At 40.0% G+C, this 18,131-nt stretch overlaps 1 protein-coding gene and 1 pseudogene across 1 annotated transcript; both read right to left on the bottom strand.

The window, feature by feature from the left end:
* Positions 1-9,422: 9,422 nt before the first annotated feature.
* Positions 9,423-13,218, bottom strand: LOC149192363 (uncharacterized). Its single transcript, XM_089406913.1, has 5 exons — positions 12,873-13,218; positions 12,614-12,693; positions 12,299-12,484; positions 11,835-12,032; positions 9,423-11,651 (listed from the first exon to the last, which is right to left on the bottom strand). Exons 1-5 carry the CDS (start codon positions 13,216-13,218, stop codon positions 9,423-9,425), a joined length of 3,039 nt encoding a protein of 1,012 aa, XP_089263039.1.
* Positions 13,219-16,437: 3,219 nt separating this feature from the next.
* Positions 16,438-16,863, bottom strand: LOC149192362 (E3 ubiquitin-protein ligase BRE1-like 1 pseudogene; annotated as a pseudogene).
* Positions 16,864-18,131: the final 1,268 nt, after the last annotated feature.

Genomic DNA, 18,131 nt, shown 5'->3' with positions numbered 1-18,131 from the left:
AGATCGACGGTCCAAAAGTGATCGCTTATCGCATATCGGAGAGGCCAAAGGTCTAGCGACAGTTCACTACACCGATAGCAATAAAGCGCTGATCGGTGATCGGAGGAATCAGAGGTCGGGGCAATCGGAGCGGTGAAAGAGTTAATACGGAGGAGCGGACCTGATGATTTGATGAATGCGAGTATATAGTTTTTGAAATCCGAATAAAGGGTTCAGAGTGGAATCTCCTTTGTATTCCATGAAAGTGTCATGCCGAGTCATTTAACGTAAAAAGGTGATGTTAACGGTCTGATAGTTGCATATCGGAGTTGGAGGGGTGATGAAGCATGTATGTATGAACCGCGAAGGGAGCGATAGCTGATTGCGATAAAGGCAATCCTCGAGAAATGTGCAGAAACCATACTAAAGGCGGAAAGGTATGTTTTGGGAGCATTTTCCTTTGTAAATGGGTTTTATAAGGAAATAGTGCCGATGAAAGGTTTATACGTTAAAACATATATGTAACCCATGTTTAAAGAGGGAAGGTTATATATGCAGCCAAAAAGCTTAAAGTAAGGTTTATGGGAGTGAATGAGTCCCGATAGGAGGTTTAAAGTCCCGATAGGAAGGATTTAATGAATGACTTTAATAGAGTCATAAACAAAGGCTTGAGGGTTGTTGAAAAGTCCTGATAGGAGGTTTTGGCGGGGTGATTGAGTTCCGATACAAAGGAACCGATGATAAAGGGGCCTTAATCATTTATGGTTTGAAGATTTGACTCCTTTGAGAGTCAAATACCTGGGACAAATGTATTTATGCATATTTATGCATACTGTGGGTATGTGCGGGGGTAACCCTGCATCATATAATCTATATATATATATATATATATATATATATATATATATATATATATATAGATAATACATTAGATATGTTGTAAAAGACATATAATGAGTATATACACATATACACATAAAATTTCATATAGTTTCCTCATAATATTTCGAAGTAATGAGTATATACACATACGATGAGGGCGTTTTAGAATATTAACAATTTTAACATGGCTATTGTATTAAACATTCAAATGAATAAAACCTCCTTGGATTTGTGTTTGCTAAGAAATGCAAGGGTTCTACCTTCGGAACTGTACCTCATTTTTACACACATTTTAATAAACATAAAACCTTCATTCGCATTCCATAACACTTGCTCGAGACATAAATTTTCAGATATACACACAATGAAACTTATTCATATCTTAATTTAACACCCTTTCAACCCTGAAATGCGTTGCATAAAAAAGATAAGTTTTGAACTCCTTACATAAGGCGCTATGTGTGAGGTAACCTTCCTTGAGTTTCAAATATTTCTTGATATAGGAGCATACAACTGCATCCAGCGAGAGGGAGGGGTATAACCACTATGTTATAAAATAAACATTAATGGAAACAAATAAAACACATTAATGGAATAAATAAAATCGTTGAATATGTGAACACATAAAGGCTCATTTTGACAACAATTCATATATATATATATATATATATATATATATATATATATATATATCATCAAAAAATTAAACCTCCCTTTTTTTTTATGGTGACAATTCCCTGTATATAAGTTTTGGCCTTTGAGGTCAGAATTTATATATATATATATATATATATCAAAAAATTAAACTTCTTTTTTTTTATGGCAACAATGCTCTGTATATGAGTTTTGGCCTCTAAGGTAAGAATTAAGTGAATCCCTCTAATTTTATCTTGTAATTAAATGAAATTAATTGTCTTTGAACCTTTCTGGTCACTTGTACTTTTATCTAAGGGGCAGATATCCATTGTTCTCATAATTGGTCTTTTGTCAAACAATTGGTGAGAAAATTGAAAATTTCCATTCTGCTCCAAACTTGGCCCAATTCAGATCCAGTGCTGAAACTGGGCTCTGATACCACTATGTAATGTCCCCAAACCTTGGTCGGGAAACACCACTCATCCAATAATGCTATAACCCTTAATAATTAATTTGTGGAAACGTTCAAATTTGTTTATGCCAGCCTGAAACCTAGGCCTAACAATTCAATTAAATATGCATTGCGGTACATTACACCATATAAGAAAAACCCCAACTAGGGTTACAATCAATAATCCACAAATTATAATGCTAAACACACACATACATATACAAGATACAAAAATATCTTAACTATCCAACTTAGGGTTTTCTATCAAAGCATGTAAAATCATACAGAGATACCCATAAAACATAAAAAGGAATATAGCAGATGACATATATACAAATATATATATGCACAACAAATTTTCATTTAGTAACAAACATTCAACCATGAAACCCTAGAATTAGGGTTTCTCTCTATTTTAACTCAACAATATCCATCATAAATATATAAACTAGTACAAGTAAATCATAGATACTTATCTGAATAAAAAGAGACTGATTGGTTATGGGTTCTCCACGTTCCTCCCAACCATTAACATTGTGTCTCATAAAAGCGTCCATAGGTCACCCCCAAGTTGAGGTTGCAACTCCATAGGCAACAATAACAAAAAAATCCACACATCCATGGCCAAGGTGCCAACCCGAAATTCACGCTACTCCAGGGTTGTAGGCACCCTCCAAGCCAATTACTAAGGTGCCAACCCAACAATCATGCTGCTCTAGGGCTTTAGGCACCCTTGAGGTCATGAAACGACACCGAGTTATCATCGAAACTCCATGGTCGTCAAGCCATAAATAAGGTAACAACCCTCATAGAACCAAGCTTCCAGAGCCAACATAGGGGCTCACGTCATAAATATGATGCATCCATACGAGATGGTTAACTTAATTATTGTGCCTTGATCAATCCAAAGTGAAACCCCAAGACTCACTGACCATCTATTAGTTTCAGAGTCTACCCTAAGACTCACTGACTAACCCCCCCTCCAATCATCCCTGGTTGAATGAAGAATTTGCAAGAAAAAATAACCTTTATAACTGCATGGCCCTACCTAGCCAAGTGGTACTCACTGGAGCCACATGGGCCCCATGGCACACTTTTCACTGAAAGAACACAACCATTTCCTTTTCATCTGGAGTTGTGCCCCCGCATACTTTTTCCATGGAGTGGGCTCTACATGAAACCTTATTTTATTATTATTATAATATTTTATTGCATTAATTACAATTCAGGCTCTAAGACCTCACAACCTTTAGAGGCTTATAAATATCCAGGCACGTCATCCACACACTATATTCAACTTCGTTACATGGGCACGCTGACCTCATAATATCATTCTAGCTCACCAGTTTAAATAATAATATTTGATTACATTATGAACGACGTGGGGTATTACAAGCCGTGCCTCTTTTAAAACTGCACTTGATCAAATAACTATCCAACTTGGAATACCAAGCCCGTGGGGCTTGCTTGAGACCATACAAGGCCCTTTTTAGCTTGCAAATACAATCATAATTTTGGACAACTGAAAACCATCAGGATTCTTAATGTAGACTTCTTCCATATGATACATCTTGAATTTATTGAAACTAGCAAAAGCTAAAAACAATCTAATTGTCTCTAATTGAGCAATAGGAGCAAAGGTTTCATCAAAGTTCAAACTTTAAATCTGTGCATAGCCTTTGCAAACTAACATTGCCTTGTTTCTTACCACTTCACCTCACTAATTTAATTTGTTCTTGAAGACCCACTTTGTGCCAATAATATTTTTGTTTGTTGGTCTAGGAATGAGCTCCGAAGTGTGATTTTTCTTGATTTGGTCAAGTTCTTCATGCCTAGATTTTAACCAATTATTATCCTAGCTATCCTTACAAGATCCTTAGCTTGAGGACCAAGGGGTTCTACATTGTCTTCATTTGAAAGTGTCCCATCGACCTTCTCATCATTGTTGACTGGATCATTTGAGCTAATACTTACACGCTAATAGACTTTAGATTCGATGTGCTCATCCACTTTGATGCAGTCAACTATCCTCTTTGTATTCTTATTATAGCATCAATAGCCCTTGTTATTATGAGAATACCTAAGAAAAATGCCTTAATTAACTCTTGAATCAAACTTACCAAGATTTTCATCATTCCTTTTGATGTAGCACTTTCCTCCGAACACTCTAAAATGCTTAACCATCGCAGGTTTTCCATACCAAATCTCATATGGAGTTTGTCACCGTTTGGTTTGAAATGAGCTTTGTTTGGAATTACCCTTATTGTGTGAATGGCTTCAACCCAAAATATTCGCTGAATACTTCTTTCTCCCATCATGGCTCTAGCTAACTACTGAACTGATCTATTGGCTCTCTCTACTATACTGTTCTATTATGGAGTCTCTATTATGATTAATTTCCTTTTCATGCCAAGTTGCTTGTAAAATTCATTAAATTCTTTTGAAGCAAATTCACCTCCATTATCAAACCTTGTGCTCTTTATTTTATAGTCAGTCTCATTCTCATCCATGACTTTAAAGTCTTTAAACTTCTCAAAGGCCTTTGAATTTTCTCCTAAAAAAGTGACCCACATTATTTGCTAAAGTCGTCAATAATAAGCATGAAATACAATTCACCTATGGGTGTCCGAGTTCTTGAAGGTCCACACAAGTCCATATGTACTAATTTCAATGGCCTGGTTGATGAGTTATCCTTAGACATGAATGGTGCTCACACTTATTTACCCAACTAACAATACTTGCAAATAATATTCTCAGGATTTGAATTCTTTGGCAGGTCCTTCACAACATTCTTCTTGCCCAATTTGAAAATTTGATCAAAATTAAGATGTCCAAGTATTTTATGCCATAGCCAGCTCTCATCAATCTTTGACAAACAACACCTCCATGTCTTCTCTTTTAGGATATATACATTACTGTATGTTCTTACAACTTCAACTACTATTTTCTAATGCCTGCAGACTTGGTTTGATATTTTTTTATCTTTGAACAACACATCATACTGTTGGTCACACATATAAGACATTGAGTAAATTATGCTTCAACCCATCAACAAATAACACATTATTGGCTTTACATCTGCCATTTTCTAGACTAATAACTCCTTTACCTCCAATGTTACCAGGTGCATTATTTCGAATGGTAACATTACCTTTCTCAACTGCTTTCCATGACAAAAACTTACTTTTTTCTCCTGGCATGTGCCAGGAATAATCAATGTCAACATACCAATGTCTACCTTCAAATTTAGCATATAAGACAATATTACATTCCCTGTATTTTCCTTTTCCTTTCAAACTTTGGGTTCCTTGCTTGTTTTCTTAATAACTGAATCACGCCATTTATTCTTAAGTTTGCAATCAACTGATCTATGCCCAAAATTTTGATAGTTATACGATTGAATCAAATTGTTCAAAGGAGTAAATGAAATTTTGTATGTGGATCTGATCATCCTTTGGCTGATAGACTAATTAATTGGTTGATAATTTATTCTTCGTGGCCTGAGCTATCTATAAGATAAATTGACTGTGCAATTTGTTGCCTTGTGCCCATAATTTGTGCATGTAAAACAATATCCTGGAAAATTTCCTTCATACCTAGAATAAAGCTGATTTTTCAACATTAGCTAAGTTTCCCTATGTGTATTATGATTTGCCTCTCTAACGTTGTTTAAATTTTGCTGTGTTAAATCCCCCCTTGTGATTTGTTACTGCTAATTAATTTTTGACTGCATATTAGGATGCATGCTGCCTTTGTCTCTTTTTCGTTGCATTGGATTTCCTTTTGCTATTGTGTTGTCCCCATTTTTGGATGCTTCAAAAATTAATCACTTTCTTGCCCTTTAAATTAGCTGTTGAGCTTGACTCGATCTCAAATCTAGGACCTACTCTATTATGGGAGACCCTTTGTGCTTCAAGAAGCTCATTTAAACTTTCCATTCCCATTCCAATTTTTTAATTAAAGCTTAGGTGAGTTTTTTCCTTCTCAATCTCTTTTCTTATCAAAACAATTTCTCCCTCAAGCCTTTCACATGCTTGATTTTTTTCACTGAGATGTTGATTCATACTTTCTTGAATCTTCTTTCCTTCTTCAATTTTAGGAGCAAAGGTTCTATAGCTTCAACTTTATCTTTAATCAACAATTCCTTTTGGGTTTTACTTTTCTTCCTTGACCTTTCAATCTCTTCAGGAACACTAACCAACTCTCCTTCTAAGTCAACCTCGACCTCTTCTCCATAAGAAATAATTACTTCTACTTCCAGATTATCTCTAGCCATGAGCATAAATTCCTTTGAAATTTCATCATCTCTGTCCTCATCTGAGGATTGGATACCTTCACTTTTAGAGGAGCTGACATCTTGGGTGTATAAGATTTTCTTTTTAGCCTTCTTTCTTTCCTTTTGAATTTCCCTGAACTTCTCTCTAGGGTCACATTCTTTCTTCTTCTTTTCAGGACACTTGGAAGCATAGTGCCCTACTTTACCACAATTAAAGAACTTAAAAGGTAGCTTACTATTGTACTTTCCTAATCCTCTCTTAAAATTCCTTACAAACTTGGCTTCCTCTTCATCTGATTCACAACATGAATCATCATGCTCTTCCTTGGGATTCTTATCTGTTTTGAAGGTTGACTCCTTCATTGTAGGTTTGCCATTAGAAATTATCATCTCATAAGCAGTAAGAGTGCCAAGTAGTTGGTCCAGATTGAGAGTCTTTAGTTATGTCATATTCTAAATGGATGAAACCTTGGGATTAAATATCTCAGGGAGATATATCAACAACTTTTGAACTACTAAAAGCTATTCCAACTTTTCATTCGAACCTTTTATAGTGTTCACAACCCCATCAACTCTTTGAAAGTATTTAGAAATATCTTCATAATAATGCATCTTTAAAGACCCAAATTGAATTCTTAAACCTTGAAGTTTGGCTTTCTTTACCTTTTTATCACTTTCATAACAATTGCTCATCTTGTCCCGAATAGCTTTTATAGTAGAGTAGTCCATGACCTTGACTAGTTATGATTCAAGTAGGCCTGCAAGCATGGCATTCATAACTTTGGCATTACATGTAAATTCCATCTTTTGATCTCTAGTAATCAAAGCTAGAGGATTTTGATATTCTTGTTCCGCTGCATCCCATACATATGCTCCAAGTGATTGAATATAGGTCTTCATCATTTTTTTTTTTAAATACTAATTCTATTAAAAAAGATAAAAATATGTACATGGAGGTCGAGACCTCAGAGGGGGCAGAGGCTAGCCCTCAGCCAGAGATTCTGAGACATACATATCCTACTATCTGCCATTTCTGGATTACAGACTTCAAAAACTTGATTTGTTAGACAGTGACCCATTAAAAAAAATTTTTTTCTGAGTCTAACATATCATAGCTATCGCCGATAGAGGCTTTACTGAGACGCATGTTGTCATGCCCGTCATGAACAAAAAGAGGCAAAACAGAACTTATCAAACCCAGAGTTGTTGCTACAAACTAAGAACAGGTTGGCTAGCGCCAAAAACTTAAACAAGAACTGAAACCAGACCCATAACCAGAGACCCAGAAACAAAGACACATAGCAAAAATCAAACAGAGCGAAGGCGAGAATGCCACCCGTCGGTGATGAACCAGCCTCAATCTGCATGTTGCGGAGAGTCGGGCATGTCCTTATCCACCTGGCTAGACGAAGCAACCCAGGTGATGAAACCATTGTCTTCAATTCCTTCGATGCCACCTTCTGGAGGAGTTACCAGGTTGAGGATGCTGCCTGCACAATGAGTCGGTCCACAAGCAAGGATCTCGTGCTGTGTTGAATCAGCCGGATGCGGAGGCGCTTCAGGAACAGGGGTATCGTCCTGCATATTGTCTGCATTAAACACAACCCCAGCCATCTCCCCCTGAAGGACGTTGTCTTCCTGAGATTGAGAGGTGGTGGTGTGGGCTGAGCTGTTGGGATTGTCTTCTTCCTCAACAAGAATAACCGTGATACTAGCAGACAAAACTGTCCTGTTGAGCCTGTTATGGAAGGTGAACCGGGTAGTTTGAAAGGAATTGTGCGGGAGAGGCCCAGCATGGCGAGAGGGCGGTGAGGGCGGGGAGGTCAAAGCAATGGGAATGACATTCTGAGGAGCAGACCGAGAGGCTTTTCCTCTGTTACCGGTGCTTCCTCCTCGACGGCGAGGCATTCTCAGATTGACAGACCAGCTGAGAAAGGGAAGATGGCAGAGCTGACGGGAGAGGGACTTAGCACAGAGGAACCCGGCGATACCAAATAACCAGGCGTGCTTCCAGACAATCTGAGCGAGGCAGGGGTGCGGGAAGAACAACGGGAGGAGGTGAAAAGAACCAGGAGCGATGGCGTGAACCAAATACCGAGCCATACATAAAACCTTGAGCATGAACTCTCGAACCAGGCGCACATTAATGCCAATCTGTGCGACCAACATTCCGTCCAGCAGCCGAATAAATGCGCATGCCATGGAGATCTACAACCTTCGTCTGCCAGCCAGGTGCAGGACCAGCTGCCTGCCGTGAGCGAGCCCTCATAAATGCAGCATATTAACACCCGCATTCGGGTGTGTGTCATCCTCCTGAAGCATGTCATCCTTCACAATATTCTGGAACTCAGAGAGTTGATCCTCGGAGGCTATGCTGGAGATTGAGCCTACAAAGAGATCTGCTCCAATTTCCACTCCTATATTAGCAAGAAAATCAGCAAGCTTATTTCCTTCCTGCTTAGTGTGCCTGAAGGAAATTGCTTGATGTTGAGAAAGCCATCTGTCTATTAGCTCGAGCCTTTGAGCCATCCTCCAACTGTTACTGACCTTATGTATGGGGGATCCATGCATTAGTTTTGTGACCATCTTTATGATGATTTGTGAGTCCCCTTCTATGATAAGTGGAAAAAAACTTTTGTCCTGAGCCAGGGTGAGACCTCACCATAGTCCTTCCAATTCCGCTGAGTTGTTGGAGTCCCATCCTTTTGATCCAAGAAAGATGAGTTGAGGAGTGCCATGATGATCCTTGAAGACCCCCCCATAACCTGCTTTTCCCGGATTTCCCTTTGAAGCTCCATCGAAGTTGAGCTGGAACATGTTGCTGGGCGGCAGAGTCCACTTTGCTGACTTTTGTTTCTTCTTAGTAGGATTGTTTTTAAGGGTAGGCTATTGATTTAAATGTATCTTCCAATTGTCCCATATTGATTATTCCTACGACAATGAAGGAAAATCTTCTGGGGACCAGTCTTTAATGGATAATGACTCCGTAATGTTCTGATGTAATTTGGTCCATATCTGCTCTATAGACATAGATTGATCCTTAAAAACTCTTCTGTTCCGCTCCTTCCAGATATTCCACATCAGTAGACCAAGAATAAGATACCATAGTGTGTTGAGGAGTTTGCTTTGATATGGCTCGTGGCTCCAATTGTGAATGGTAGCTCTGATATCCCCTTGCACTTTGCCTTGTTTTTGGCATCAGAAGGCAACCTTTTCCCACAGCTTCCGTCCTATTTGACAGGAATGCATTAGATGTATAGCTGATTCCTCTTCTTGCTTATAGTTAAGACATATAGATGGTCCAGAGAAGCTTCTTTTTCTAAGATTATCCCATGTGAGAATTTTATTGTGACATAGGAGCCATAGAAAAGTAGACACCTTCGGCCAGTTTGAGGAATGCCAGATTTTATCCCATAAAGTGTCTTTGATTATCCGTTCTTTGATTATTATCTTATATGCTTCCCTTGTGGTGAAAGTCCCTCTCTCTTCATATCCCCATCTTAGTATGTCTGATCCTTTTGAGATAAGGATTTGCCGTTTTTGTAATTCTAAGGAAAGAGATAGCTGAGTTTGCTCAGAGCCATGCATTATGATTTGATTGGCATCCATCCATTGTCTATATCCCTGTGTGGAAGAGGGGTCCCAGAACTGATTAACCGTTGCTAACTGATTTATATCTTGCTCTGGTAAGGGAAGGTTAGAGAGTGTATCCTTTATCTTTGGGAGCTGCTGCCAGGAGTCTTCCCAAAATCTTGCTGTGTTGCCGCTCTTGACTTCCCAGAAGCTATGCTTTTGTATTAGATCTCTATGTTGAATGGCCGAATTCCAAATTACATATCCCGTGCTTACTTCTGTCATCCACATTCTTTCTTCAATAGGGCTATTATTCGCGTATTTTGCTGTCCAAAGGGAGGCCCAGGGGGTGTTAGGATTTGCAAGCCACCTCCACCATATTCTGGCTCCCATTGCCTTATTACTGTGCCCTGGATCTCTTAGCCCAATGCCCCCTGCCTTCTTCAGAAGACATACATTGTCCCATTTAACCAGAGCCCACTTTCGATTAGGGCCTGAGCTGCCCCATAAGAAGTTGCGCTGGAGATTCTTTATTTCCTTGAGAACCCATTTAGGAGCTGCAAGAATAGAGAAGAGATACAGGAGCATGGAATGGAGAACCGCCTTAATGAGAACAAGTTTGCTGGCCATATTAAGAGCTCTATGAGTCCAGAGGAAAAGCCGTGGCTCTAGCTTTTCTAACAGGTTTTTCCAAGAGGAGTGCTTGAGGGCCGAGGCTATTAAGGGAGCTCCTAGGTATTTGGAGGGAAGGGAAGCAATGGTAAAACCAAGAATACGGGCAATGGATTTTTGAGTGGGAGCAGGGGAGTTAAAGAAAAAGATATGAGATTTAACACGATTGATAAGGGCTCCGGAAGCATCAGAGAAGTTCGATAGGAGGGTTTTGAGAAAGCGAGCTTCTTGGAACGAGGGATGACCAAAAAGCATGTTATCGTCCACAAATTGCTGGTGGGAGTAGGCAGGAGAATTTTTGAAGGATAGGCCTTTGAGACGCTGGGAAAGCAGGGCAAAATTTAGACTCCTACCTAGTCCTTCTACCATAATAACAAAAAGAAAAGGTGAAAGGGGATCTCCCTTCCTGATACCCCTGGAAGGATGAAACGTAGTTGAAGGGATGCCATTGATAAGCACAGCAAAGAATGATGAGGACAAAAGATTGATAATCCATCTGACCCAGGACGGGGCAAAGCCAAAGGCAGTCAGAATTTTTTGAATGTAAACCCAGCTGATAATATCAAAAACTTTGGACAAATCGATTTTAAGCAACATACCTGGTTTTTTGGTTTGCTTCAAGGAGTGGATTATTTCATGAGTTAAAATGATCCCGTCCATTATCTGCCTGCCTTCTACATAACCAGATTTCTCGGGCGAGATAATGAGAGGGAGCAACGGTTTCAGTCTGGTAGCTATCACCTTTGAGACAATTTTATAGATGATGTTGCATAGAGCAATCGGTCTGTACTTGTCTGGAGTATTGGATTCTTCTGCCTTGGGAATTAAAGTGATGAAGGTGGCATTCAGCCCTGGGTACATCCAACGTAAGGTGCGAGATTCCTCCACAACTTGCCAGACCTCCACTTTGATAAGATCCCAAAAGTTATGAAAAAAGTTGGATGTGAATCCATCCGGACCCGACACTTTCCCTGCTTTCAACTGATGAACAACATCTTCAACTTCCTGCATACTTGTGGGCTTGAGGAGGAGACGATTATGCTCCTCTGTAATTAATTTTGGAATGTTCCTTAGAATCTTGTTTATAGCAGGCATTCTATCTATGCTGGGTTCTTGGTGAGCTTTCTTAAAGTATCTGAGAAACTCCTCTTCAATGCCTTCATGCATCTCAATTCTGTCTCCCTGCTCGTTTTTGATATGGGAAATGTAATTATTCATTCTGCGCTGCACTGTAGTTTTATGAAAAAATTTTGTATTCTTTTCCTTGTCCTTAAGCCATCTGATCCTCGATTTCTTCCTCCAAAGGGTTTCCTCCTATTGAGCTCTATCTAGAATTTGGGATTCGATATCTTGTTCCTTCTTTACGAGTTCCTCGGAGCGTCCTTCAGTGACGATCCTTTGCTGGATAATCTTCATTTCTTGATTGAGAGCAGCCTGTGCTTTGAAAATATTGCCAAAAGTGGTGTTATTCCAGTGTTTGATTTCTCCTTTGAGGTGCTTTAGTTTCTGCTGGAATATAGACATCTTGGTACCATTAGTGGATTGAACTTGAGCCAAGTTGATCTAACAAATTCATAGAAATCCGGATGAGTTAACTAGAATGCCTCAAACCAGAAGGGACGCCTAATACTGTTACCTGGCCGGTTCCATTGGAGAGCTATGGGCCAGTGATCTGAACCTGATACTGGAAGGATGGAGGCAATGAATTCCCCTCCCAGGTGGGTTGCAATGTCTGATATTAGAAATCTATCGAGACGCGAAGCTATCTATTGCAGTCCCTCTCTTTTATTGTTCCAAGTGAACATGTCGTTGTTTGAAGGCAAATCTACCAGCCAGTTGTTTTGAATAAAGTCTTTCAGTAGGTTCCCATCTCTGTTCGTTCTGCTTCTGCCTCCCTGCTTTTCCTCCATTCTTGCTATCATGTTAAAATCTCCTCCAGATATCCAAAGCGGGTATAGCCTACTTGAGTTAAGCTCTGACAGAGTATCCAGAATATCAGCTTTGTGTATGGTTTCCTGAGGGAAATATACATTAGTTATATGATCATGAGTGTTGGTACCAATTATATGAAATATTGCCTGAATGAAGTTCTTGTTTGCATGTATATTATTGAGTTGAATTACTCGTGCATCCTAGAGAATTGCCAGTCCTCCCGATGCCCCTTGAGCATCAACAACTGTTACTAGCCCTTCTGGCCAGGCTTTCGCTGCTATTTTTTCCAACACTGTCGAATTACATTTAGTTTCTTGCAAAAAGAGTATATTTTGTTTTTCCTGCACAATCATATTTTTTAATAGTCTCCCTTTCCTAGGGTCGTTGAGCCCCCTTATATTCCATGATATCAACTTCATTGAGATGGATTAGGATTGATATTAAAGTACTTGGTTAGCTTGGCGTACCTACCTGACTCAACTAGCACTTCGCCTATCTTGATGGTTCTTTCGAGGGTTGTTTTTCTTCCTCGCTTCTTGCTGTCCTTGGTGATGAACTTGCCACCCCATTGACTTCCGATCTGGACTCCTAGAGAGTATTTCTTTTGTGCTCGATTGAGGACCTCCACCAGGTTATCCACTTGCCGGTCTGGTATTTTATCAAAGTTCCCTGTCTTGCATGCTTGCTCAAGTCCTAGGATATCCAGCTCACCAATGTCAATATTCTCAGGGTCTTCTTCCATGATCTGGGGTTCTTGAGAGGCTTCCTCTCTTTCCTTCGGCGTCATGGAGCTTGGTTCAGGATTATTGACTTCCATTCCTTGAAAATGTCAGGCTTAGGTTTTGGTTTGGAATTGAAGGGTTGATTTATTGAATAGAATATCCCCTGGTTGCTGTGAAGTTCTCTCCGACTGCTCTTTGTTGGATTCTTTATCATTTTGAGGTCAATTATCAGGATCTTGCATATCATTACTGGCCAGGGCCTCAAAGCTGTTACTCGTTGAGGGTTTTGACATATTAACTGGATTGGTCTTGGGATTGGCTGTCGATTTTTTGTTCCCTCTTCTATGGTTTATCACTTTGGTAAAACCGTCAGACGTCTGGTTATCTGAGCTCAATTGAGGAGGGGGTTTCCTGTTCAGAGGACAATCTCTGTAGATATGTCCTAGATCATGGCATTTCCTGCATCTAAACGGTACGTGCTCATAGTCTATTAATTGAATCCATTCAACATCTTCATGGAAGAGACTTACTGTGTCTGGCAGGGCTTGCTTGAGGTCCATATAAACGCAGATCCGGGCATAAGACGTGTATCTGCATAATTTTGTTTCCTCGGCCACCTTGACGAATTCGCCCAGAGAATTTCCAATCTCTTGGAGGGAGTTTTCTTCCCAATATTCCCAAGGAAGAAAGTACAACCTTATCCAAACGGGAGCATAACTAAGGTCTTCCTTGTTTGGATTGAATCGTTCAACCCACCCTTTGAGATATAGTCCTGCAGAATTGAAAAAATAAGGACCCCCATCCAGAATCCTATTGCGATCTTCCAAGCAGTTAAAAACGGCAGTGAAAAAACCCCTTTGGACCTAAATGCAGAGTGATGTGTCCCTTTGGGTTCCATTTGGTGCTTATCCAGCTCCTTAACGCTCTCTCAGTTGGCCATATTCCAATAAACTTGCCAATCAGCGCATGATCTCTCATAAATTGTATTCTGGCATTGATTCGGTGACTAGGAAATTCCACTTTTGGCCTGTGAGTTGCCACCGGTCTACATGTGGAGGAACTTGCTTTATTTTTGTCTTTCTTACCTTGTTCATTGTCTTGTTGCTTGCTGCTGTCCATATTACTCTCATTCTGTCTGTTTTCTTTGTCAAAGTCTTCTGTCTCCTGCTTTTGGCTGTCCTTTTTTGGGGGAGGCGCATCGCCCTCCCCCTGAGGGGGCTGCATTCTTCTTCACGCTTATGGCAGGATCACGAGAACCACCAATCCGCCCTGTTTCCTTCAGTATTGAGCTTTGCCTGTCAAATCACAAAATCAGGCACTGAAGGCTGCCAATCAGCAAGACTTTGTGTAACTGTTTCAAACCAGGCTTTAGACTAAGGCTTAGCCTCCTTAGTCAGAGAGGGCTCTCTCACAGACTATGAATATTGACTAATAACAAGGAAAGATGGCTAACTCTTAAAACACATGAAAAATAAGCTGGCTGGACAAATATCAAAGTGATTCCCATTGGGCTTATGGAGTCTCACACATCTCAGCAAACAAGAAACACTATCCTTTCATAGAAATCAGGGCACTTTACATCTAATGTTCAAACATAACTTACATAAAACACAGTTTGCCAAGGCATACAGGAAGTCAGAGCATGACACATGAGTTCTGAGTGATTATGCAGTAACAAAACTGTAAAAGAACACTAAAGAGAGTAAACCATCATACATTTGAACCATTAGATCTATTGTGAATCCTGAGAAGAAACAACAGTCCTTTGCATTACTGAAATCTGCTATACATAAACCAAAATGGTCTTGTCTTTTATCAAAACATCCAACCCTTTTTACATTCATCTTTCAGCTCTATATAGAATGCTTACTCTACCTGATTCGAGCTCCCTCCTCCAGCGTGAGGGGAGCTCAATAATTACCTATGATGACACCTACTAACTTTTAACTACCTGATAATTACAGCTGACCACTAATTTACAGCGCTGGAATCCTAAAGCAAATAAGATCCTAATTCTACATCATGCTGGACATAGCATTTATTACAATTAAGATTCCTCCTCTGCCAAGTGGATTACTATAGCGGTAGCTTGGATAGCTTTAATTACAATGAACTTCATTCTTTAACATCTGCGTTCCTTCTGGCGGTGGCTGTGATAGCATGAGAAGAGTATCACTAACTGTAGTGTTTAAGAGTCCTAAACCAACCATAACTCTAACTCTATCTTCTTCATAAATTGATTCCTCCTTGCAGCTTTGACACCTGGCTTTCTCTTCGTTCAGCTGAGATGGCATGAGATGGGCAATTAATGTCCCATGCTGGCTTTGAACACCGAAGGCTTTGATCTGTTCTGTGTTGGCTGAGAATAACCCTAAATTCTCGGTTCTGGTCCCCCATCACCGAGTATGCAGCAGTAGTTACCTTAAGCCTTTAATAACCCAAGAATATAGGATATTACCATGTTACTGATATGTTTACTGACATGCTGGAAGCTTCTTTGATGAACAGGTGTGCCAACCGAAACTTTTCATATGCAGCTCCCTTCAAACCCTAATCACCGAGATTAAAGTGACTTTATGACCAAAAATTCCAAACCTAGGTTAAAATCTTTCACCTTTTGTTAAAGGTACACATGGCGTATGTTGAATAGCTGTAGCAGCTTCCTTTGATCCCTTTCATGTCACTGAGGTGTTTCCTTTGCAAATTTTTGATTCTGCCATCAAACTGTTATATGCGTTTCAAAACAACACCTACAGCAGTTTCGCAGTTTCGTAGCGCGCTACGAAACTGCGAAACTGTTTTAAACAACTTCAATTTCCCCTGAGATTTTAACTGCTCTGCCACCTTGCTCACAAATAACTTATCAATGCTCATAACATTCATGCTTGAAATTCTTGCAAATCCTGGACAGACATAATATACAGAGCAAGCAAATCCACCCCAACAACTCTAATGTTGAAACCCGAAAGACATTGCACCTACAATTCCATGATTTTACTTTGAAGGATGGATGGTATTTACACCAGTTCTTGGCATGTCAGGAAGAAAAGAAAAACCTAGCAGTAAAACAAAACCCTCCTAAAATGGGGGAAGGTTACAGTAAACCATGAATCACTGTTTTCAGTTAGTATTTTACATGACTTTCAACAGGAGATGGTCTAAAACACAAAAGTATGTCCTCGGACCTGCTCTACCCAATGAATTATTTTTGGGTACATCTTTACCAACAAAATCTGGTTGTAAACTCCAACTTTGCTCTTAACCTCTACATTGTTCTCTGTTGTTTGAAAACCAGATCATATTGACCATCTAAATCATATGTATACAGTCCGCACATCGTTCTGTCCAAAACCTGTACCACATCCTGGACATTTGCGGTGCCGGGTCTCCAAGTTCCGTTGTATACAAGGGCCACAAAACAAGTGGAAGCACTTGGTAATCACAACTTCTTTGGGCCTATCATGGCAAACACTGCATTTTAAAATTGCCTTGTACTCTTTGACTTCTTCTTGAAGTCTTTCTACTACTGTTTCACCATCGTTAAGGGAACTGAGGCATGTAAATTTTATGTTCAAAACGACCAGTTCTTCCTCAATTCTCTTTTTCCCGAACCTCTCATTCTTCAACTCCACTTGCAAATCAGTAATTCTGCGTTTGCACTGTTCAGCCTCCTTTTGCACTCTGACTTCAGGCTTGCTCTTTAGCAACTTAACACCGTGGCACTTGTAACAGGTAAACATGTACTGAGTTTATCTGAGAAATGGGAAAAAACCGAACATTTCCGATGAAATGAACCTTGACAAAAATGGCATCGAAGAGGTCAATCCAGTTTCTTGAGCGCGGCCATGGAGCATAAAAAGCTTCCAACCATCCATTCACCGATTTATCTCGAATACTTTGGGACATAGTCATTGCCTGGCTGTTTGGGTTGTTTGCATCAGGAAAAACATGATCATAAGATAAACCATTCAGCATGCCATTGACAAAACCTTCTCTGCCACCCGTTTGCGTGGAAAAAGAACTCTTGTGGAGCTAGGCCACGAAGATAATGAACTACATCTCTCTCTGGCACTTCATCAAACACTTGCGCCCAAGACATAAATGCTATTCCATGAATTTTCCACCTGCCAATAATCGGTTTCACCCACAGCGGAAAGAAATCTCCACCGGCCCATATATTTTTGACTTCAAGTCTTTTTGAAAAGAGAGAGTTGAGATATCTTCTTTAATTTTGCATGCTGCCATTGGCTCTGGCATTCTTATCTGCTAGGCTCTGAATACGTTCATTCCGCTCTGCATTGAACATTAATGGAGTGCAAGAGAGAAGAAGCCTGCAATGCCAAGGAAATTGCAAAGGAGAAGTTCAGAGCCCATAACCTCAAAGGAAGTTACTGGTATGCCCAGAAGGCATACGATCTGTACCCTGAGCAGGAAGGGATATCACAATTAATAACAGCCATGCAAGTTCATCTGGCAGCCGAGGACCGACTCGATTCGGGACTGATAGATTGGTATGCCATATTACAGGTAAATGTATTCTCCGATCCTGCTTCAAAAAGAAGAAGAGGATTCTGAACCTGGGCATCCTGACCCAATTGCAACTTCTTCCAAGGCACACAAGAGTACTATAGATGTCCATATGGATGTGGATTCTTTGAAAACTCAAAATGTGGATTTCTGCAATAGGCAAGGAAGTTCCACTGCCACCCCCGTGGCTTCTGTAAAGGATTCTGCCCAAGTTCAAAGTTTCATGCACACCAACATGACTTTTCCAGGGAAACCAAATGTAGATTCTTTCAATGGAGATGACACTGCCACACCTTTGAACAAGGCTTCTGTGAAGTCTGGACATGTAAATTCTACTTTTTGGACTGAATGTTCATCTTGCAAAGCTATGCAAGAGTCTCAATGCTCCCAGGAGAGGCATCAAATCCGATGCGAAGTCTGTATGAGTCTCTTTCAGGCTGAGGAGATTGCTACAATGTCTCTGAATGAATTAAACAGAAGA

This window comes from Pinus tabuliformis, chromosome 2_2 (genome assembly GCF_031772625.1).
Source record: "Pinus tabuliformis cultivar Carrire ecotype Pingquan chromosome 2_2, CPIR1, whole genome shotgun sequence".
In the NCBI taxonomy this organism is placed as follows: domain Eukaryota; kingdom Viridiplantae; phylum Streptophyta; class Pinopsida; order Pinales; family Pinaceae; genus Pinus; species Pinus tabuliformis.
This window is presented reverse-complemented; position numbering and strand designations above follow the sequence as displayed.

What these genes read in the sequence shown, in the direction of transcription:
- LOC149192363 (XM_089406913.1), bottom strand. Translation starts at nt 13,218, where the DNA reads ATGGAAGTCAATAATCCTGAACCAAGCTCCATGACGCCGAAGGAAAGA. An exon ending in CGAAGTGCTAGTTGAGTCAG is followed by an intron (nt 12,694 to 12,872) that starts GTAGGTACGCCA and finishes GTAATTCGACAG; the next exon opens with TGTTGGAAAAAATAGCAGCG. An exon ending in AAGGGGCATCGGGAGGACTG is followed by an intron (nt 12,485 to 12,613) that starts GCAATTCTCTAG and finishes TATTTCCCTCAG; the next exon opens with GAAACCATACACAAAGCTGA.